The sequence below is a fragment of the Cardiocondyla obscurior genome, linkage group LG09, assembly GCF_019399895.1.
Source record: "Cardiocondyla obscurior isolate alpha-2009 linkage group LG09, Cobs3.1, whole genome shotgun sequence".
Lineage (NCBI taxonomy): Eukaryota > Metazoa > Arthropoda > Insecta > Hymenoptera > Formicidae > Cardiocondyla > Cardiocondyla obscurior.
Window position 1 is genome coordinate 7,076,145 of NC_091872.1, and position 24,082 is coordinate 7,100,226.

The 24,082-nt window shown below is 37.7% G+C and overlaps 1 protein-coding gene across 1 annotated transcript; it reads right to left on the reverse strand.

The window, feature by feature from the left end:
- Ctbp (C-terminal binding protein) lies at positions 1-23,757 on the reverse strand. Its single transcript, XM_070661281.1, is given in 11 exon segments — positions 1-2,968; positions 2,971-3,045; positions 3,047-3,073; positions 3,075-3,384; positions 5,471-5,648; positions 6,268-6,409; positions 6,755-6,844; positions 7,041-7,229; positions 7,469-7,756; positions 8,531-9,028; positions 23,081-23,757. Coding segments are annotated over 10 exon segments (1,533 nt in total). The 5' UTR covers positions 8,729-9,028; positions 23,081-23,757; the 3' UTR covers positions 1-2,932.
- Between the last annotated feature and the right edge of the window lie 325 nt (positions 23,758-24,082).

Here is a 24,082-nt window from a genome sequence, read left to right on the forward strand (position 1 = left end):
TTTGTTTTTTTTTTTTTTTTTAATTTCCTATATAATTTTAATTACAAATTGCTGTGAATATTATTAGTTCTTAGAGTTGTGATCATAAAAATCATTTGTGTATTAAAACTTCCAATTTCATTAAATTGTATTTTTTTTTCTTTTTTCTTTTCCCTTTTCTTAATTTGTTCGTTTCAATCGCGCTTTTTTTGCACCATCTTCCCTTTTATACCTCTAAATTATATCTATTATTAGTTAATTGAAATAATAACTCGAATTAAACATGTGTGTGTGCACACGCGCACACCCACACACACATACACACAATATGTAATCGTATATATTAGGCTGACCAAAAACTTGTTTCATTTTGTGTCTCTTCTTTGTTAGACAAAAAAAAAAGATAAAAGGCAAAACAGGAAAAAAAATTTAAGTCTTAATCAATCTGATACATATTATCTTTATTACCTGCAGACTTTTTTTCTTTACTGTATATTAAGAAGTGTAAAGTTATTTTGTGGCAAATTCATGGACTTTGTAATAATATCTGATAAAAATTTCAAATATATATCTCCGTAATTTATCTGCTTAATAAAGAAATTTGCGCTTTTTTACATAATTATTTGTAATTTGTCAAAATCATGAATATCTATGTAACAATTAAACATTTTCGCTAATAATCTGAGTTTTTAAATGGTTATCAATGAGTATTTGAAAATTATGTACTAATCAAATAATAAAATTAAACATTGATTGCTAAGCACCAATAAGTATACTTTAAATTTTTCATTATGCTTATAATACAAGTACTATTGACTCTATAGAATCATCATCAATGATTTTATACAAACACCAATTACTTACTTTTATAATAGCGGATGTATTAGATTGATGAGAGTTCGTTCATTTCTTTTATTTCTTCGACAGAATTTTTTAAACTTTTTTCTTTATTTTTTTTTACTTAAAAAAAAAAAAAAATCTTTTTGGTGACATTAGAACTGTACTGTATAAAATTGTTTACTTGTTAAAATAAAACAAAAGTATTTTATGAAAATTGATAATAAAAAATAATTACTATTGATTTATAAATATTGTACAGAAAAAAACGAACAATTTATTTCTCTTTATCGTAATCAACCTAATACATTTACATTGTTATCATTATTGTACCGAATACATTTGCAGTAAACCTTAATACATCTCTTCTCCTTTCTATTTTATTAATAATATATTTTATCAAGTAATTATTTATTTACTATCAGTTTAGATATTTTCCCGTAAGGAGAGAGTGCAAAAGAGAGCGCGCCTAAATCAAACAAATGTCATATAAAATTATTGGAATCGGAAGATCGCGAGAGAGACCGACTGTTTTCATTGTCCATTGTCATCATTATACTCTGTCCAACTGTATTTGGTTTGGTCGCAAAAATTACATCAAATTACATGAAAATGCACTCTCTTACCCGTGCGACTCTACAAATACAAAAAATGCGAACGCAAAATCACGCACATGCACAAGTACACAATTTTCCATCTCCTTTCTCCCTTTTCTACTTAGTATTTTTTTTTCCCTTATCTCTCTCTCTCTCTCTTTCTCTCTCTCGCGTGCGCTATTCTCTCTCTCTTTCTCTCTCTTTCACACACACATACGCGCACGAGCACGTAACATTCACAAACATTTAATCACTTCCACAGATTTTCATCCACGCATACAAATGCACGCACGTATGTGCGCTCGCATATTCGCGACGCACATACACCCACTAACTCGTACAACCCATTCATTCTCATCTACTCTTTACCCCCATGGGCACGCGGACATACACACACACGCGCGCGCACACACACACTCACATACACGCACACACGTTCTTACTTTCTTACGTGTCAATTTGATTGAATGCACTTGCACGCTAATGTAAAATAAAGCCCATTACACATTATTTAACTAAAAATGTAATATAAAAGTTTTCATTGGCAATACAGAAAAACATTTTCTACATTTTCCGTTGCATTATTTTAATAAATGAGCATATTAATAAATTGAGTGTACCAAAAATACAATCTTGTAAAAGATAAAATTGTAAATACCTATTAATTAATTAATCTTTAAAAATGAAGATGTAGATGTAAGATATATACATATGTGTATATCATAAAATATTTCAAGTTCAATAAGAAATTAAATCACTTCCATATTATGTTAATTTCATGAAACGATAGGATAATTTATGCCAAGTACATCTTTCTTGTTCAATTTAACGAAATTATGCGCTACGTTTAGTATCTAAGCGACTACATCACTTCAATTTATGCCAATTTGTGTATAAATGTAACGACTTACGCATAAATTTCCTACATTTGTATTTATCCCTTTACGCAGATCCGATCAATGTACCATTATATTATGAGTGTTGTGTAAAAGTCTTTAGTATTCACTAAAGCGCGCACGTTGTAACAAGTAATGTGTATTCAATCTAATTAAGCATTTCTTCCATTCACCTTCACTCTCCTTCTTTATACATCAATCTTTCTCGTTCTCTTTCAAGCACAAACTCCCTCTAAAATTTCTCGGAAGCAGCGGAGCGGACAGATTTTGCGGGGCAGTCGTATCGGCCGTTTTTCGCCATCATCATCTTTAATATTTCCATATATTAAGAAGTAACGATAGCAATTACTTCCAATTAATAGATAAAATGATTTGAATCAAATCATACGGGAGGAGAAAAATGAGGGGTGATGTAGTGCTGATGTGATAGTCGCGTAGCTCAAGTGTATAACTGAGGGGGACAGGGAGTTAAGAAAAGGGGAGAGAATGGAAGGGAGGAAAAGGAAAGGGGGCTAAGCGATAAGTAGGGCAAAGTGGATTCGCGTTATCAGAGGGTTGGTAATATAATTCAAGGTCAACGGGGGCTCGGGGCGGGCGGGCTCGGCCGGGGGTCGGGCTCGCTCACTATGCTGTGTGGTAAACCGGGCAGTCCGGCGGTAGAAGGGGCCCCGGCCGCGGGACCACCGCCGCCGGGCCCGCCGGCGGCGGCCGTACCCACCACGCCCGCGGCAGACGGGGGTCCGCCGCCGCCGACCGCGGCAGGGGGGCCCTGCGGCCCTGCGGGTCCGCCGCCCGTACCTCCCGCGCCGCCGGCCCCGCCGCCCGCGGCCCCCGTCACCGTTACGGCGGACGAGGACGAGGAGTTGGGCCCGCCGATCCCGCCGCCCCCGCCACCACCGGACCCGCCGCCGCTACCTCCGCCACCACCGCTACCGCCGCCGACGACGGAGTGCCCACCGCCGGCACCGGGAACCGGGGGTGGGGGCGCAGTATCGTGAGGAGTCGTCGAATGCGCCGTCTGTTGTACCGGCAGCGACCCAGCATAGTATCCGCCGTTGATGCCCTCGGGGTAACTGCTGAAGAAAAGAGAAAGCGAAAAACAACATCATGGACGAGACCTTTAAAATTTCGCGCGCCACTTTTTTTTATTTTTTTTTTTATTTTTTTTTTTTCAGTACTTATGTAGTAGAGTAGCTTTTATTGTAGTGTGTAGAGTAGCTTCCAATTTTTCTTTTTCTGTGACTCTGTGTGTGATTTCATTACGCTCGAAATGGCGTTCTAGGCGTGCTCTAGGTAGCAATCGTTCCTCGCCAACAAGAGAAACAGAAACGTGAGAATACACACACAGGTCATCAAGATTCTCAACAACGGAATCATCTTTTTCTTTGTCTGTCTCTCTTTCTTTCTTTCATTCGTTTTCTATATAAGTCTCGTCTAAGTGCTTAGTCTTTACACTCTATACACACACGCATCGACAGATTTTGTCACGCTCGACTTTCACGATCGCTTTCGGACTTTCACTCGGAAGAGAAGAGAAGTTAACATCTGCTCGAAAAGCCGTTTCTGCAAAAATTACCAGAGATACAGTGTTACTCACGAAATTGATCCAATGCTATTTTAAGAATGTTTTCCATTATAGTTTTGTTTAAGGCTCCTGGCTCCTTCTTCTTACTACTCGCCATCTTGAATTATCCTCCTGTATATTTCAAAAATGTATTTCTTTTTTTCATTAGTTTTTAAAATTGCCATTGAAAAGAAAGAAAACACCTCTTGTACTTTTATGTATTCTGCAGAAAAAAAAAGTTTCCTTACACATTGTATTTCTATATATTTTACTGTATTTCTATAAGTTATCTTAAATCTTTCTCATTTTTCTAAATACGTGCATAAAAAGTTGATGAAATGTACATATATTTGGAAAAAACTAAATTTATTTTCTGATCTTAATTCTTTATCATAATTAATTTTTATTCTGTTAAAAAATTTAAATATTCAAAAATAAACCAAAGTTAATTGAAATATTAATAATTTTAATTTTAATTAAGACAATTTATTTCACTTTTTTTATATCAAAATTATTTTATACTAAAATACAATAATATTTAATATAACGACAATTAAAACATTAGATTATAAATACAAAAATTTTCGCTCTCTTCAATCTCAAGGTATTACGACGTTATCAACTCAACCTAATATAATACGTTAAATTTTAAGACTAATGTCATATAATTTAAGTTTGAATTCTTCATAAAGTGTACAATATTATTTATATTAAGATTCAGGAAGATTATGACGTTAGAAGCAACAATTCTCGCTTTACGAGATTTGTTCTCTTTTAAAAAATGCACACGCACAAGTACACACAGACACACAGGTACGCTCGCACGTCTATACACGCTCAAGTGTACTCAGTCATTGGTGTATACGTACGTGCGCTCGTACGCAAACACATATCCAAGAACTCACACATACACTCACGACAATCACTAATCCACAAACACCCTCGTACACACACATTCGTCCACTGATTCAAATATCTGCACTTATATGCACGCGTGTAATGTGCATATTAATATCACTTTTTTCTAACATCATAACTCAAAATAGCATTGTAGCAAGGGCCCAGGAGCCTTAATACAATAAGAAGGAGGGAGAAGAGAGCAGGCATATGTATAAAAACAAATTTTTATAGCTCGCGTTATCAGAAAAAATACAAATGATACATTTTTAGTACATTGAAGCTTATAGTATCTTAGAAAGATACAAATAACATATTTCTAAAATATATGTGTGATACATATTTATAAACAAATTTTTACATGAATTTGATCAATTTCGTGACAGACACTGTATCCCTTTTCCCCCGGTGATTTGCAATCAAAGAAAAAAGAAGAGAGAGGAATGTAAACATCATGTAAATATATTGAGTCGATATAAAACCGTGTGTGTGTATGTGTGTGTAGCATGGATGGGTGGGTGTATGTGTGTACGTGTATTATGGAAAGTGTGCGCGCGTATGCGCAAGTGTATGTATATAAAAATATCCGTCTACGTCTTTTTCTTTCCATTCAACAAATTGTAAAAGACTTTATTTATTATTCTCAAATAGAGAGGCAGCGAAGACAGGCAAACAAAGCCTGGTTGAGGGAGGGCGCTTACCCAGTCGAGGAAAGGAAGTATTCCTTGTTCACACAGTTGCGTAGGCAGTCGGGTATGCGTCCGACGATCGCCCGTCGTATCTCGCTCGCTGCCATCTCACGTAATTCGGTGCAGCTCGCGTCGCTGTAGAAGGCGGCGTGTGGAGTGCACAAAAGATTGGGCGCATCTTTTAATGGACCTACATAATATATATTACAAAATTAATAAAAAAAAATCAGATACATATTTAAAGTAAATTATAATTTTAAAAAAATGCACATAATACAGTGAAAAATTAATCAATCCTACAAGTTTCTTTTTACTAAAATCATAAAGTTTTTGTAAATTAATTAAGAATATTGTATGCAAACTACCATTTCGGTTATATCTGAAATTACATATATATACATATATAAATACACAAACGATTTAATAGAAATCATTTCTTTTTATTATATAACAATTTCTATTAAATTTTTTGTATCGCAAAATTTTTATTTATTTTTTTAGATATGCATGGGTTTATGTGTTAAATTTTTCGTTTTGAAATGTTTTAAAAAGTCTACTATTAAGAAAATTTCTGATAGGTTAAAGACATCCTATGTTATATATATTACACAGAATATAGATTTTACAGTTTCTTTTCACCATAAAATATACATCTTTGTTGTATTTTCTTATTTTATTTAAAAAATCTGTGTCGGTTTTATCTTTCTTTTTTTTTTTTTTATTATGGAAGGAATTTAGGAAGGTTAAAGATAATTAAGACAGGGTTAGGTGCGGGGACAGATAAGACTCACACTGATTCGCAGACTGACCCTGAAAGACGTTGTATGGTTCATTTTCATGGACGTCTAACGCTGCTGCGCGGATTCTACCCTGTTTGAGTGCAGCGGCCAGCGCGTCGTCATCCACCAAACCACCTCGCGCTGTATTGACTAAAAATGCTCCCGGTCTCATCTAAAATACACACGCAATTTATGTTGTAATATATTACACGATTATCATACGTTGCAGTGCACAAGTAAGATAATAATTCTTTTTTTATCGTAATACACTTAAATAAAACAAACTTTATATATATGGTAATTTTTTGATAGAATTTCAGTATAAAAAAATTTAAAGAAAATTAAAAAAATTTAAAAAAATTATATTTAATATATTCCAATAAGTATGTCTATGTACTTCAAATTAATAAAAATAAATAAATTATTTACCAATATTCCAAATCTTATTCGTAACCAAAATTGGTGCATATATATGCATAACAGAAATTTTATACATTAAAAAAAATTTTTAATATACCTGTTTAATAGTATATTCATTTATTAAATGATGATTGTGTTCATTCAAGGTACAATGCAGAGATACACAATCTGATTGAAACAGCAAATCCTGAAACAATAAAAAATAATATTAGTTAGAAGGTAAATCAATAATGAATTAAAAAATTTAGTTGAGATCTTTTTCATGTAACAATTTTATAGTTACGTATATCATTCATTTAAGAATAAATTCTTAACATTTTTATATAAATAAAATAGTAACTTGGTACTAATTTATTAAATTCGTAATGAATAAAGTCACGAACCTGTAATGTGTAAACCCTGGTGAGACCTAGTGATTTCTCGATACCATCTGGTAAATAAGGATCATAGAAGATGACGGTGAAGCCAAAAGCTTTGGCTCGCAGCGCAACTGCCGAACCAATCCTACCGAGACCGACGATACCTAATGTATCGCCCCGTATCCTTGCACAACCAGTCGCTGCTTCTCTTACCTAAAACACCAAACAAAATGCATGAAAATGTCATGTCAAAGAATCATCAAACTATTTTAAGTAATATTAATATATTTCTTACCAATAATTTTAATAAAAAAAAACAAAATATATTTACACACACACACATATTTTAAATAAATATAATTGAGAATTCAATAATATACGCCTATAATTCAATAATAAACACCTAATATTTCTAATACATATTTGTTTTACCGAGAAATTAAAAAATTTACCTGTTCTGGTCCTGTGAACTTTTTGCCCTCGCGCACCATATTGGCAAGCCAATAAGTGCGCCGATAAAGATTTAATATAAGACAAAGGGTAGTGTCAGCCACTTCTTCAACCCCATAGCCAGGCACGTTACACACTGCAATGCCAAGCTCACCAGCTGCCTTGACGTCAATGTTGTCAACCCCGGAACCAATTCGGACAATGATTCGAAGTGTTTTAAATTTTTCCAAATCCTCTTTCGTTAGAATTATCGTGTGCCACATCAACGCACCCACTGCCTCGTTTAATACCTGTGAGTGCATTATATTATATTTATTTCCGAATACAATATTTATATTTATTTTTACAATATAAAATAAATCTCGAATAAAATATTACGTATCAAATACGCTATTGTATGTAAAATATAAAAACATAATCAAATATTAAAAAATTAAGTATCAGATATAAATAAAATTAATAAGCTTTAGCTGTTTAAAATTATGCTTAAACCTAGAACAGAAATTAATTTATTGTGTAACTTATTTCAAATTAAAATAATTAAGCATTTAAAAAAAATTATAATTAGACAAAAGGAGAAAGAAAAGTACAAGGAAAGTTTGATGTAATTAACAAACAATACATAATTTCTTTTTATCTAATTTTAAAAGTAGTTATATGACTACATTATTTGTTAAATCAACAAGTGTTTAAAAAGCAAAGTTATATATTTCAAAATATAATAGATGTTTCAGACATAAAAGTTTAACTTTAACAAGAGAAAATATATTTAACTAATATCACTCGTTACGTTAACAAGAATCATTTACATTTTGACCTCTTTTACATTTGAATACCTCAAACTCGATATTTTAAAGAGAATACTTAATCAGAAATACAGAATACTTAAATATTTTGCTTTCTGATTGTATTAATTTGATATTTATAAAATGTGTTACATTCTAAGATATTATAAACTACTTTCCAATTCTAATATTTTCGAGTTCTTTACTACAAAACTATTTTCAACATACTTATCCAATGATGTCGTTTTGTTCCTATTACGATGTGTACATTCAAATTACCTTTTCGTGTATTTCTGAAGTGGACTGTGCATCGCAAAAGGCAACAGTTGCGACGTCTTTGAGAATGGGCATTTCGATAGAACAGTCACGTCCATCGAGAAGTGCAACCAGTGGCCGCGTTTGGATCGGTCCGTTGGCAATCGGACCTCTCAGATTCTCCATACGAGGGCGTTTGGGCATCATCTTCCGTTTGTCCATCGGTCAGCAGACCGCCCCCCCTATTTTTATTATTTTCACTGTGCGCTCTCAGTGTCACTACAAAGAAAAATTACCGCTTCTCCTCCCCTACTCTAACAAACGGTAAAAGACGACAGAATCTATTTTGTCAAGACACTCGCAGTGGAGGTGTCTCTTCTAGTCCAACTAGTACGTTTTAGCACTCTCGTTGTCTTTTTAGGCTTTGTCACACAAACTGCTTTTTCAACACTAACTTCCGATCGGTCTTCGGGCAAAAACCGTCAAATCTCCAATGCATCACGGCTTGGGAAATACCGTCTCCTGAAATTTCAAAGAAACAAACCATTAGTGGAAGGAAAACTGTAAAAATGAATAAACACTAAACTAACATTTTTATTAGCAAAATTATGTATGATATATAAAATTTTAAGTTAATTGCAATTAAATTTTCTAATTCATAGACCTAAGATCAAGTAATAAGATCAAATAATAAAATCAAGTAAACTGTTTGCTTCGCTAAAGCTTTTGTCTATAAATCTATGAATAAACTTGAAACTTGAAAATTTTAAGTAGGTACAAGTTATATCACTACACTGATTGTTACTAGCTTCACATATGAATAATAATGATAATAATAATAATTGTGTATTTTAATTAATTATAAGAATTTATCTAGGCAAATTGGCATAGGTGCTCGAGCATCAATGGATGCTAGATATAAAGCTCTTTATGCATATATGCTTATACATTTATACAAGTTAGTCTGGGTAAACTCTAAGTGCTCTATAAATTATTATATCAAGTTTAACTTTAATAAAAAGTATATATCACGCAGACATGTATTTTATTTTTCTCTATATACCGCAATACTATAAGGCACAATGTATAATATATCACAGGTTCACAAAATTTGTCTATTATATTACAAGTGACATTTATGCATCTCTGTATCCTCTTTTGTAGACAAACAGATCTTAATTACATTAGTACGTACTTGGCGTACAACAATTACAAGTGACTCATATTTGGAATAAAGAAAATAATAGCGTCCCGCCACACTTGCAACTACCAATATTTTCTCACAGGAAAATTCGCGCACGTGAAAACAGACTTTGGTTGTTACCGTACAGAGTAACATTGGCAATATCACTCGCGTGGAAATAGATTAGACTCGGCCATAGCGTCTGTCGAAACGCGGCGAAACATTACCACGCATATCCGCGATCTCGCACCGACGTTTGTATGATTACTTAATCGAACACGAGCGCGATTTGTTCGCGAGCGCATTCCGAAAACGTTTCCAAACACACGAGGCTAGAAAGAAAGCGTCGCTTTTGCCTCGAGTCGGTCGCCGCCGCTGCCGTTGCCGCCACCGCCACCGCCGCCACCGCCGCCGCCGCCGTCGTCGTCGTCGTCGTCGTCGCCGCCGCCGCCGCCGCTGCCGCCGCTTCGCGACTTTTTAGGTTACCTTGAAACGCGCCGGCTTAACCTGCGCAGTGCTAATAGCCGCGTTCCGTTGACTGGCTGGCTGGCTGGTCGACGCGGAATCCGGACTCCGGCCACCTCGGTATCGACTTCGGAGTTCGGACAGGAGCGCGACGACAGCCGGTATGTACGCGGTTCCCACCGTCGCGGGAGGCGAGTCCGCGGAAATGGGACGAAAAACGGAAAAAACCGCGGCACCGTGCACCACAAGCACCAACGCGCGGCGAAGGAGGCGCTCGCAGACGCGACGCGATACGATGCGATGCGATGCGATGCGATACGACGCGATGGCGATGCGATGCGATGCGATGCAACACGGCACGGCACAGCGGCGCTCGCTCGCTCGCTCGTTCGCTCGTTCGCTCGAGGCGCTCGAGCCGATGTTTTTGGCAGAGTTAATAGCAAGGGCGCCTTCTTCGAGTTAGTGAGCGGGCGAAGTGAATGAGCGGGCAAGCACGCGCGCGGGGCAAGTGGATCCGTTTCCAACCCGTTTTCGGCGGCGGGACGGCGACGGCGACGGCGACGGCGACGATGCAACGACAACGACGACCTGGTGGCATTGACGGCAGTGTTAGCAGTGACAGTCACGGCACAGACGATGGAAAAACCGAGTGTCGCTCACGCGTTTCGTTCGATATTATTTGATTCTTTATTTTATTATATTTTTTTTTTCACGTTGACACTGCTGAAATATGTATATTTCGATGAAACAAGTGCATAAAAGCGAGGAAAAGTGCCGTTTTTCAGTTGTAACGGCCACGTGTATCAGCCATGTCGCCGAGTGTTATCACCGCAATGAATGAAAACTAATTATTGTCGCACAAGTTACGTTTTTGTCGATGTTAATATTTTTGCATACAACGCGAAATGTATCAACGTTGTTTCACTTTCGTTAATATACATGTAATTGTAACAATATATAAGTACTTTTGCTGTGCACTTTCAACCTAGGTCCTGTTTTTTATAACTGAACTGACTGCACTAGTACATAGAATTTGTCTTGCCTCTCCGAATGTGAAGGAGATAACGAGATAGGCCCTAAACTAGTTCCAGCCGGTTCGGTTGTAAAAAACAAATCTACCAATTCGATCAATCCTGCAGGTAGCGCGTCAAAGTGTAAATCGTGTATAATAAAACCAATTGATTCAATGTATGATTGAATTTGATAGAATTCTTCCATTTCTCCTTCACTTACTCTCATTCTGGCAATGTACTTTAATATTAGACCAAAAACTACCATAGCCAACAATTAACTTGTAATTTCAATTACATTATCTAATATCCATTTAATGATTGTATTAATTTGACAGCGTATCTATTACTGACCGTCGAAATTTAGAGTACAATCTTTCATGTGGAACACACACTTAGAACTGTCAATTGATAAAAGTGTGATAAAATTGATAAAACGTCAAACTGATAGCTTTGGAGCGACGTCAGGATTAACAGTCGAGGTGAACAAATCCGGATGGGACATGTTTGACTTCTAGTCCGTCATCGAGCAAGGCACCGAGTACTTCTGTGAGACTAATTTCAGTTTTTTCCATTTTCAGAATTCCATTAAAATCGCAATTCATTAAACATATTTTAAATATGCGACAATCCGCATGTGTCGTATCAAAGTGATGCAACGTAAAAAGAATCCTGGACAACACCAGAGGGAGAAGCAGAGTGAAGAAGAATATGGCAATTATCTACAATGTGATCTACACGGTGAAATGGAATCAAGAAAGCAATGGTGATGCCAATATGTGGCGCCCTCGCACGAACGGGGATGACCAGAGACGCTATAATTGCCAGAATGTCATTTTCACGAGAAGCATCGAGGAATGACCTTCAGATTTATTAGCTTTACCTATCATATCTCCGGATCTATTAACTTTCGCTTTAACCTCAGCCACAGCTTTATTAACTTTAACTTCGTCAACTTCAACATCGTAACGTTACTATTAATTTTATACCCTGTAAAGTCTTGTTCCCTTAAGTCAGAAAAAAATTAACTTATTAGTCTCTTTTGTTTCCGAGCTTGTTGTTGAGCTGACGTAAACTTTAGTTTTCAATTCCGATTTTAAATTTAATTGGATTTACCTACAGCTTAACTTTACTTCGGCTTAGCTAAGGTTCTAATTTTCAACTGTGTCACCTTATTATGTATTATATTACTATTGAAACTATTTACAATTCGCAGATTTGTTACAAGTAATCTAATTAACAACCTTATATTCAATGTTTTTATTTCAACTTTCTACTTCGCGTTCTTCTCATTTTTATGCCAATCAATATATTTTAATAACATGCTTTTTTTTTTCTTATTCGTATTTCATATTTGTAGAAACACTAACAAGGTACACCCGTCGAATCTCAGGCTATCTTATATAACATATCTGCGTGCACATATTACCGGCGTACAGTGGCGCACGCAATTACAATGACAAATGTAATCCGCGCAAGAAAAGAAAGAAAGAAGGAAGGAAGGAAGGAAGGAAGGAAGGAAGGTAGTAAGAAAGGCTACGGAAAACGAGATCGTTGCTGGCCTCAGCGAAAGCGAGCGGCGAGGACGCGACACTAACGCTATCCGCTATGTCGTACTCTGCAGAGGCAAGCATTTTGACTTGGGCACATGTTGTGCCAACTCAGCGAAAACGTAAGCTCGTATCATCGAAAGCAAGAGGAGGTAGGCGAAATCGAGCGAGCGAGATTAAGCCCTTGTTCAACATCTGGTGGTGTATATCAGGCGTAATACATTCGGATTTTATCAGGGTATTTTTCGCAGCGTGACTAATTTATTTTTATCCACCTGTATATAAATTTGTATTCAATAGGTAGAACACAAATTCATCTTTTGAATACATGTCTCTATATTAACAGTGAGAAACAAAGATGCGACAATGTGCAATTAATTAATTTCACGTTACTGTAATGAACATTTTGAAAACTTGAACTTTCCGTTTCCATTCTACTGCTGAACGAATACTACATATTTTCTAGTTACATGTCCTTGTACAATTTCATTTACCAAGTAAAGAACAAACGATATACCCTCTCTTAAAGGGGACGTCTTGACCGAGTGGTTAAATTCGACTCTTCAGCTTAATCCTGGCATGCAACAGAGCCTTTCAATTCAGAGGGACAAAGACGGACAGATTAGTGCTTAGGACGAGGAAGGATATGAAGCACAAAGGTGGTGGTGGGAATAGAGGGGAGTGAGTGGAGTTACGAACGGGACGGGGCACTATGAGGGCGAAGTTATCCAATTATTGTCTAACCTGAGAGCAACTTTACTTGGCAAAGAACTCTTGGATAGTATGGAAGAGAGGGGTTGCGGAGGGCGAAAGCTCCGTCCTGCCGGATTCTCCCTTCTCCGCTCCCTACAATCGCCAGCCACGATAAAGTAAAGTTTGTTTTAAAACTTGTTGTTCTCACCGAGAGAGAAGGAGATAGAGAGAGAAACCGAGAGAGATGGAAGAAAGAGAAAAGTGGCTAGGTTTTTGTTACCGACACGTAAAATTTGAACGTCTTTGCTTTTCGATAACAATTAAAGCTTTCTTCGGCGATTAAGATATAATAATATATGGAATACTTGAGATTTCCTAATCTTTCTACTTGTATTTATCTGTGTATTCATAAATACTTGGACTTGTAGGATTGATTTTAAAAATTCTAAGAGTTTTAAGATTTCGTGATAAAAATCACCAAATTTTCCTAATTAACTTGTTATAGACTTAAAATTTAGAATTTTTTAAAAATAAACTGTTATTAAAATACAAATTGTTTAATTTAATATTTGATGTCATAAATTATAGAGTTACATTTACCGTGTTGAGCAAAAAAAAAAGCCAGAACAAAAAGCGAGAAAAGGAGATAAAAGATAAGAAAAAGAAACCTGTAGAGTTACCATTAAATAATTCCCTCATAAATAATGAAATATTATATAGAATACAATATACATATAATTAAAAAAAAAATACTTCCAAATTTGTTATCAAGCATACTTTAAAAGCACTAAGAGTACGTTATAAAAGCTAATACCATAGTGATTAAATTTTATTTCCTGCCGTTTTGTTTTTCAGATTATGATTTTCCATATTTGGTGTAAAAGCGACTTTGATAGGAAGGAAAGAAAAAAAAAAGAGAAGAGAAAGAAAGAACAACAGGCAGGAATAAGGAAGTCGTCCAATTATGACTGAGGAGTATCGGTGGCGGGTGGTAGTAGTTCGGCCATTCTCCTCCTCATGAGGAGGGATTGTGGAGGGGTTGTTGCTCTCCGCTCGCCGTACCTTCCGTCTCCGAGCAAACGGCTAAGAGAGGAGAGGCGAAGGGAGAGGGAGAGGCGACTACTTAAAGTTGGCGGAAAGTTTGGTGCGGCAGCAAAGTTAACTGAGTTAAGTTCTCCGCTCCTAAAGCGAAACTTCGCTGCTTCTCTCTAACGCCCCTTCCTCCTCCTCCTCCTTCCCCCTCGTTCTCCCTATTCCTGCTCTATTCCTCTCGCCTTATTTCCCTCTTTCCCCTCTCGAACGACGAGCGGCTTCTCCTCGACATTCCGGTTTGTCTAAAGGAGTGAATAGTGTGTTTTGGGATTACCGTTTCTTCCCCGTGTCCACGCAACTTTCGATAATATCTCGCGGAAAAAAAGGGGGGAAGAAAAAAAAAAAAAGAGAATGGGATACACGTTTCGATTGTCACAAGCTAAACACGTTCCTCGCGTTTTAACGTAGACAAGAATATCGTGAGACGAGGGTACACGATATTGAACGCACGTATTGCAAACGTTACGCATTAATTTTTTCTTTTCTTTTCTTTAATGAGAAAGAATGGCAATCTGAGAAATTAATTATAAAGCATAAAGAACAATGAATGCAAAGCAATCGAAATAAATAATAAATTAATTAAGTGCATGTTATTAACTGAAACGAATAAACTTGCGTGATTACAAGCTTGCGGTAGCTGTACATATATAATATTGCCATATCGTTATCTGCCCGAATTTCGAAAAAACATGACGTAAGTGAATTATGACTAGGCAACGATGTAACATAGTTCATTGTGAATTTGTTGAACTCCGCGAATGCAGTTCATCGGCCTTGAAGCTGCACTTCTCTTACCGCTCTTTTGCACGCATCGACACATATGTGACGCACGTGGCGAGACGTAAACTCTTCTTTTCCTTCCCCCCTTCCCTCTCCCTGCCCTCGTCATCGCGGCAGGCAAACGAGCTCGCAGATCGATGTATGTATGTATGTACACGCAAGCAATACTCCGCAATAAGTTCTTACGAGCTAATCGATTCATCTACATTGTATTAATACGTAAAATTCCAAAGAAAAGTAATAAAATCGAATAATACCCTGTTAATTAATTTCTACACTTTGTTAGCTTATTATTTATATTAATTATTATTGTATTATTGTAACTAACGTCGTTTAGCTAAATTATTTTTATTACTTTTGTTGCAAGATTCTAAACGTTACCCGACTTGGCCCACGCGCAAATAAGTTTTCAATTATTGTGTTACGTTTTATCATTCTCCCATGATACTTTTCAGATAAAGCGAGAAACCGTTTTCACGTTGCAATCAAGTGTCATCGCACTAATAAGAAACAATGCCGTTAATTTGCAAAGATGCACCGGCTGCTCGTGCTATTCATTCGCGACGAGTGTATCGGCCTTGTTAAGTTTCGAAGTTTCGCACACACGTGTGCGAACGTAAGCGTGCGCGCCAACACAGAGCCAACGTAGAGTTTATAACTCGTCGCCGATAACCCCGGCGTTTATCGCACTCGAAATCAACGAATTTTTCCCGCGTTATAAATCTCTTAAGAAAGTTCTTACATTGTGTAAATTTGTTTTTTAAACAGCCGCATATAATCTCAGAACTGTTATCGAGAATGGATTCTTTATTGAAAAATACCACTTTAGTTAAAAAGTGAAGTAATAAATAAAAAGCGATAACTCGGATTTGATTAGCACAAACAAAATATAACTTTTTACTCCGCTTGCCCTAAATGAAAGCGCGATATAAAGACGTAGCAATTAAAACATTTATATAAAAATCATAATTATTAAAAAGAAAAAAAAAAAAAAAAACAAATAAAAAATAATAAATGGTGAAAATGTTGAATTAAAATATTTTCAGCGTGCAAGGTCAATTAATACGAGGGTGCCCTATAAGCGACGTGAAATGAATTTCTTTCGCTCGAAGAAACTTGCAAATACGATTACAAGTGCCCTTACTAATTCTCCCCCTTATCTTTTTCGACATTTGATAATTCGAAGACACCCTGTACATGAATACAACAAACACATCCACGAGGCACATAGCCGCGGCGGGTTAGCACAAGTGCGTAAAGCGCGCGAGCGACTGGGCCGAGTAGTTTCACGGAGAATTTCCTCCTGGTCTCGCAATGTGCCGAGAGATACGGCATCTTGACTCCTAGTAGAGTAGCAGCGCCGTCGAAAGAGCGAAGCAGGAGAGATGGAACGAACGGGAGAGTAAGAGAAGAGCGCAAGCAATGGCCGCGAGACCCGATCGATGTCTCGGCAACTTCCCTTTCCCCCCCCCCCCCCCCCTCCTCCCTCTTCCGCCGTTCAACGCGACACGTCCCTCCACCGTGCCATCGCCATCACAACTCGTCTCATCCCGTTCCCGTTCCCGTTCTCGTTCTCGTCAGCGTCCCGCCGCACCGACTTCACCGAGCATTACCTCTTCGCTCCCCCCCCCCACCCTTTTCGCCGAAGTAAATCCCAGATAGCCGCTCGCTCGCCTCTTCGAGTCTCTGTTTACAATGGCGATGCGCTACTCCCATTATCCTCGGTGTACTTCACCTTCGCATCGACTGCATCACCGCGGCGCGTCGGCGGCAACCAACGGGCTATTCAGATTTTAGAGGCGAAAAGAAGAAGCACGGAATCACGCGACGTTCCTAAGCTAATTTCGTAAACTTTGTGACTTTTACACGCCGAAAATCCATCACGCTATCTCCTGTTGTTACAATGCACAACATGAAATCTTGTCTTTCTTCCTCCGTGAAGAACCAGAGGTGCACGACAGGGGAAAAAAAGATTAAATTAAATACAAATTAATTCAATTAAAATAAATTAATAAAAAAAAAAAAAAAATAAGTTTTATGATAAATTAATACGACGAAGTAAGAACACAAGAAAGCATGCCGATCGCGCCAGTAACTTTTGATTTACTCCGATTATTATAAAGATTAAAAATAATAATTAAAATCTCAATGTTTCAACCATAAAGTTTCAACAGTTATCTAAAAATTATACACAAGAATAAAAAAAAATAAAAAAAAAAAACTACAAATAATCCACACGATAAAACGTATCGTTCTGCCGTTCCCAGCCCCGTTCCTCACGGGAAACATTTTACGAAACGGAACTAAAGCGGAAGCTCTGAATATTCGGCCGCTATAATTTACGGACGTTTAAAATACAACTCTCAATTGAACAGCGTGTACACAATGCGACGCAACATACTGAATATACAAATACAATCGACCGCGAATACAATCACGTGAGGAAACCAGTGGTAGAATAGTCCGTCGAATTGAGAGACTACACGAGGAGAGAAAAAAAAAGGAAGAAAAAAGGATATCGACAGGGCGGAAGAAGCGCTGGGAGAAACGCTCGAACGTTATAACAAGTGCTTCCACCTCTTCCTTGGTATCTAGCTGACTTGTTTCGGCGCCATATCCTTTCCTCTTTTTTTTTCTTCTTTTTTCTCCCCTCAACTCTCGCTATTCTTTCTCTTTCTATGTCTTGGAACGTCTTCCCTGTTCTCTTACTCCTCTCTTTTACCAAGATAGTTATCCACGGTTAGTCTTTTACGTAAGTTAGCAAACTGACCCGACCTAACTATTTCAATACTATTGTACTACACGTTACGACGTGGTCCTAAGTTTCTCCTCTTCTTTTTCATCCACCTTCGCTTTCCACCTCCGTTTCGTCATCTCAACTTTTGTCAATCGCTCGCACTTCCGTTTTACCAAAGAGCTACGAAAACTTTTTTTTTATTTCTTTCTCTCTCTCTCTCTCTCTCTCTCTCTCTCTCTCTCTCTCTCTCTCTCAATCTGCTAGTTTCCAACGCTAGATATTTAAGGAGCAAAATATGCCAAATGTGTCAAATAGCTAATTATCGTTTAGTGACTTTGAAGCCTCATCTTTTAAAGAACGCCGTAGTCATCGTTATCAATGCGAGATAACGCTTTCATCCTTCATTAATATTTCTTCCGCTTGGGACAACCGGTCAAGTGGTTTAAAAGAAAAAAAAGAATAAACCTTACACGAGCGCCCGCGACCAATTGCGACACCCTACGCGCGTATTAATACATAAATATGAGTTACTTCATCGGGTGGAATTTTAGTAAACAATGAATTTACGTTGCCCTGATATATGGGTCGGGTTGGACGTATGTACGTGCTGTTATTACATCGAAGAATCATATTACGCGGCAACGTATTACTCGTCGAGGACAATCGATGTAACCGGCGAGGTGATGGCGATGGTGGCGGCGATGGTAATGGTGATGGTGGCGATGGCGATTATGTCTCTCTCATCGTACCGGCGACTACCGTCGCCATCACACTTGTACGGATCCCGTAAGCGCACGGCCGGACGCGAAGTGTAACGATGCCCCAAGATCGATAATAACCGCCGCGGTGTGGCGCGGTTTGGTTCCTCCACCCCGAGAACTCCTCTCATGCGCTCTCACTCGCGAGACGAGGACATTTTTTCCTCCCGCCCGCCCCGCGGCACACGGCGTCGTTCCTACTCTTGATTCTCGCCTCTCGGCCGCCCGCTCCTCCTCCCCTTCCCCACCCGCTCGCTCCTTCATCACTCTCCCTTCCGATTCGACCTCGTGCGTCGTAATTGCTCGGCGAAAAATAACGGAGAATAGGGAGAATGAAATCCGGAGAATGTGAATCAACGAGCCGTTTGTCGTTGCCAAAAAAAAAAAAAAAAAAAGAAGGAAGAAAAAGAAAGAAAAGAAAAGAAAAAAATAAGATGAAACGGGGAGGATGAAGAGAACTAAGAATCTTGTGTCACATGGTCAATCATCTCGGAATCTTACATTAAATAATGTACCCGGACTGTCGGAGATTTGCGAATTTTACTTGCGTAATGTGTTATAACGGGTTCGAGTGTCGAAAGAGGTTCGTTGTTGGTCGAATAAATTTTTTTTTTTTTATGTATAGTGGGTAGTAGAATATGTATTGTAAATTAAATTCGCTGGTAAAGATTCTCATTAATGTGTAAATTCATAAATGTTATCCGGTTTATACTTGCAAATGATCTTATCTGATTCTTATAAAAAAAAGAACAAAACAAATACACGTGTTTCAACGATCTTGAAAATATATCAAAGAATTTCTAAATACCAGTATTAATATTTATTGCCAATAATATTGTCGATTAAAATATCGATTGAGACACGTAGAGTTGGTAGCAGCACTATTTAAAAATATAAACTCTGTTTCCACCATTTAAACTATTTAACTAAATAAAAATAAAATATAAAAAAAGAGTGCAATATTTACTAATTATTTATCTCAATTAAGTTCCCCCGCCCAGATAACTTTTTTTTTTTTTTTTTTTTTTTTTTCCAGGCTAATGTCACGATGTATATACATGCACTTGGTTTAAAGTTCTTGATACTAGTTATAGGATTTTAAGTGAGAACAATTTCCGTCTCTTTCCACAGTTGTTAAAAGAAAAACCTGGCTTAGCACGATAAAAAAAAAAAAAAAAAGAAGTAGATAACGCTAAAGAATGTCTGTCAAGTAACCTACAAAGCTAATCTCTTTAAAACTTTAAAAGTTAATTAACTCTCAACAAAATATTAATTATAATTAACAATTTTAATGCCTATTTTAGTGCATCGCCCAAAGTGGTCATTAAGTTGCGGGAAAATGAAAACACCCAATGTTTACCTGAAGCACCCTAATTGCTGTAAAATTTTTCTCACCCGCGATTTCAGCGTGCCGTTCGAAACTTTCGTTCGTTCTTTTCGGATAATTGTCTTTTCAAGTCGTTTTTAACAGTTTTAAAATATCTCCTGCGGCCCGAGAATCAAAGCAAGACCGACCGAATTCAATCCTAACCGTCTCGAATTTATTCCATTTCCTAAAGTGCTTCTGATCGGGAAATATTAATTTCATTTTTTTTCTTTCTTTCTTTTTTATTTCTTTATATAAATATTTGTGTATCTAACTGATTAGACATTTCAACGATAAAACAGATACGTCGAGAAGTTTTGAAATGTGAATATAAAAGAACGCGAGGCATTCGTGTCAGATAAAGTAAAGTATGACTAAGTTAACGAGATGTCGGAGAAAGAGAAAGGTAATATTTCGGCGGTCATTGAAAGAACAATGCCTGCTTGTGAACGTGATATCACGTTCCAAAGTTAATTCGCAATTCGCAACGATAATATCTGCTCTCCGCAGATGTCGTAGTTGTTTCTAATAAACTCGACGTTTACGAAAGATCCGTGGATGCGTGAATGCACATACACATGCACAAAGTGCCGCGTAAAACGATACGACGCGATGCACACGTCACATAACGCTATCACGTATAATTTATTATTTTACAATTCTCTCCTTTAAAAAAAAAAAATCTTAATTCTAAACTAAATTCTTTTTTTCTTTTTTAATTTATCGTAGAATCAAAAATCTAAATATAGCATTAATAAAAAGCATATCGAGGAATATTTAAATACATATATAAAAAAAAATTAATTAAGTTATTTGCAGAATTTTTTTAGCTCTTTTGAAGCTGGCAATCACAGTTCTGTTGAATATATCACCCTATATGTACCTTCTGCTTCTACAGATTTTGTAAATACATGTATCTACATCGTGGTATTAAATTTTTATGCCCCATAATGTACCTCAAGTTTTTGTCATTATTAAACGTATTATACAAAATTTATATTACATTAATATTAATAGCTATTCCAATATTATTGTCCGTTTATATTTTCGTAACACAAGCTAATTATTATTCTTATCATTATCATCTCGATAGTGGAATTATTTTACAGCTTCGAAATACGAATCAATTTTTTATTTTCAATTCACGGTCAAACTTCTCGATTAAAAAAAAAGTAAATAAATAAATAAATAAAAAAACCAAGTGTTTTTCCCGCAAAAAATACCGAGAGCGATATATTATTCGTTATCGTCAGTGAGCCGGCATTTAAATGAGCTCTCATTTCTGGCCTTACGTAATTTGCTGAATGCTTACTTGTTGAGAGCAAGCGGCGACACGACCGCTGGTCGGTCGGTTGCTTATTCAGCGTTGCTGTGACCTGTATTCCTCAATACGATATACTTGGATTTCTTGTAATTTTTTTTTTTTTTTTTTTTGCAAGAAGTTGTACCGTATAATAATCAAGTGCGTATGAACATTATTATTATGCACAACTTTATAATACGTCATTCAATTCTAACAATTAAAAAAAATAATACACATATTTAATTCCTATTAATTTATCGTTTAACTTTAACAAATTTTGTGTAATTTTATGATTTTTGTGAATGTATAAATTTAATATCCTGAATACAAGTAAGATTTTATCTATTAAATCTATTTTATATATATATATATATATATATAAATTTAGGCAAAAGATAATGTAAAGTGTAATTTAAATAACTTTACATCCAATTCCATAACTACCATAATTATCTAAGTACGAAAATTGTAAATTTCTTTTTCTTAACTTGGTTTTTTTTATTTTTATAACGCTAAAATAAAGAAAATGAACGTATGAACTGTAGGAAGTTTTACTAGAAATTCAATAACAATTATGAATCGTTTGACGTACATACAAATACACATGTGTAGCTCGTGCATTCCAATATTCGTTACTGAAAATCGATAGTGACGTGGACTATAAATTTTTAGTATTAGCAATGAATATCAGAGCAAAGCCTTAGATATTAATATTTGAAATTGATCACGGGATACACTGAATGCGTATAAGTGTGTATGTGTCTGGCGTGTTGCACTCAAAACCGAACTCGGTTTTTTTTCTTTCCTTTCTTTTTACTGGGCAGAACTGAAAGTTGCAATTTAATTTCACGGTTTCACGTGAGCCTTCCGACTTCTTACTCGAGCTACCGCTACCGTCGCGGAATCAAAGAAAGTTCATTATCGACGAATCTACGTTTGTTTAATGAAAACGGAGTGTGGGGGTCGGTCTCGACTCTGACACGTGTACAAGGTGTCCCAGATCTACCGTACCGACACTAACGGTTGGTAATGATATATCTCCGAGATGACTTCCAGAGATGAAAGTTCTCGTACGAAAATAATTGTGGGTACGATAAGTTTTTGAATGAGAAACGTACAACGAGTTCGCCGCCGACCGGCCCGCGCGTATAAAACTACTCGGTGATACCGGGAAGGAAATAAATCTCTAGTATAATCCTAATAGAGTAGATAATAGAGGAGATAAGAACTTGACGGAAGATTAAAGAGGCGGAATATCAGTATTGGGGAGGGAGGGGGGGATAGAGACGGGAGAGGGTGATGAGGGGGGAGGGAGGAGAGAGAGAGAAGACGGTTAAGAAGCGGCGTGAAAAGAGTGAAGCACACGCATCTCTCGATGCGGCACAAAGAAAATGCACGGCGCGGGGCGCGCGCACGCACGCACGCACGCACGCACGCACGAGGTGGAGAAACGCGAAATTCTCGACCACATCTACGCACACAACGCCGATGCCAGTACACCGGCGTGTTTTCAAAGCTTACGGAGTGTCGGTGTACCTATATGCGATACGTGAACTACGCAAGGCGCGCCAACTGTCTTGGATGGGGACGCGCGCGCATGCAGGAAGAAGCCATGATTGCGCGTACGCTGCACTAACCTGTCGGAGGCGATTCGCTCCCCTTTGATATCTCGCTTGGTGTCCCAGCGCCCCGGAGCTGATCGGCGGCCGAGTATTTTCACTGCAATCACGAAACCATTCGCACTTTGCTTCCGTCCCCCGCGACTCCGATGTCCGTCTCTTTCTTTCTCACTCTCCGTCTCCCTCGGTCTTTCTCACTTTCTCTATCTCTCTCTCTCTCTTTCTCTCGTCTTTTCACCTTGTTCCTTATCTCTTTCTTTCTTTGCGCTCGCGCGCTATATCCTCCCTTACTCTCCCGTTTCTCTTTTCTTGTACGTGGTCTTCTTACGTCTCTCTTGAAAATATATTATTAGCTGGTCGTAGCAATTGGGCAGAAATGCGCGCAGCGGCGACGGCGTCCGTCTACCGGGTGACCACCGCGGTCGGCACGGTGCACAAAGTCACGCGAATATATACCGATCACCGGGCACACTACAGTTCTCGTACAACCGTTAAATACGGATCGCACACGATCTCCGACGTAGACGAGAGGAGTTTCCGCGTTTCACGTTTCACTACTCTCGGCTCGATTCGCTAATAACGCACAGAAATTCTCGCTACCTATGCTCCGGACTGCTGTCCCTTGCTAGAGGAAAATGGCGGCCCCCGGCCGCCCGCGTAACTCGCGCGCGCCACTGATGCTCATCGTCACCGGCCGAGCATGCACGAGCCTGTCCGACGACGTCCGAATTGCTATTGCCCGAACAATGCGTCGCGTTCGATTCGTTGAACGATTCACACATAGGAAACAACACGTTGCGACTGCCACGCCGATCGCGATTGCAACCAGCGGCATTTAATTGACACTAATTCACGTCGTTACGCGCAGCGAACCTGCGTTCGTTGATGAATTTTTGGAGATAAATTATTTCGAGTTTGAATATCCTTTATTATCGAAATTTTCAAAAAAAATCCATTTGTAATTTTGCATTTACGATCCCGGTACAATATGGAAAAAATAAACGGAATAGATGCACAACA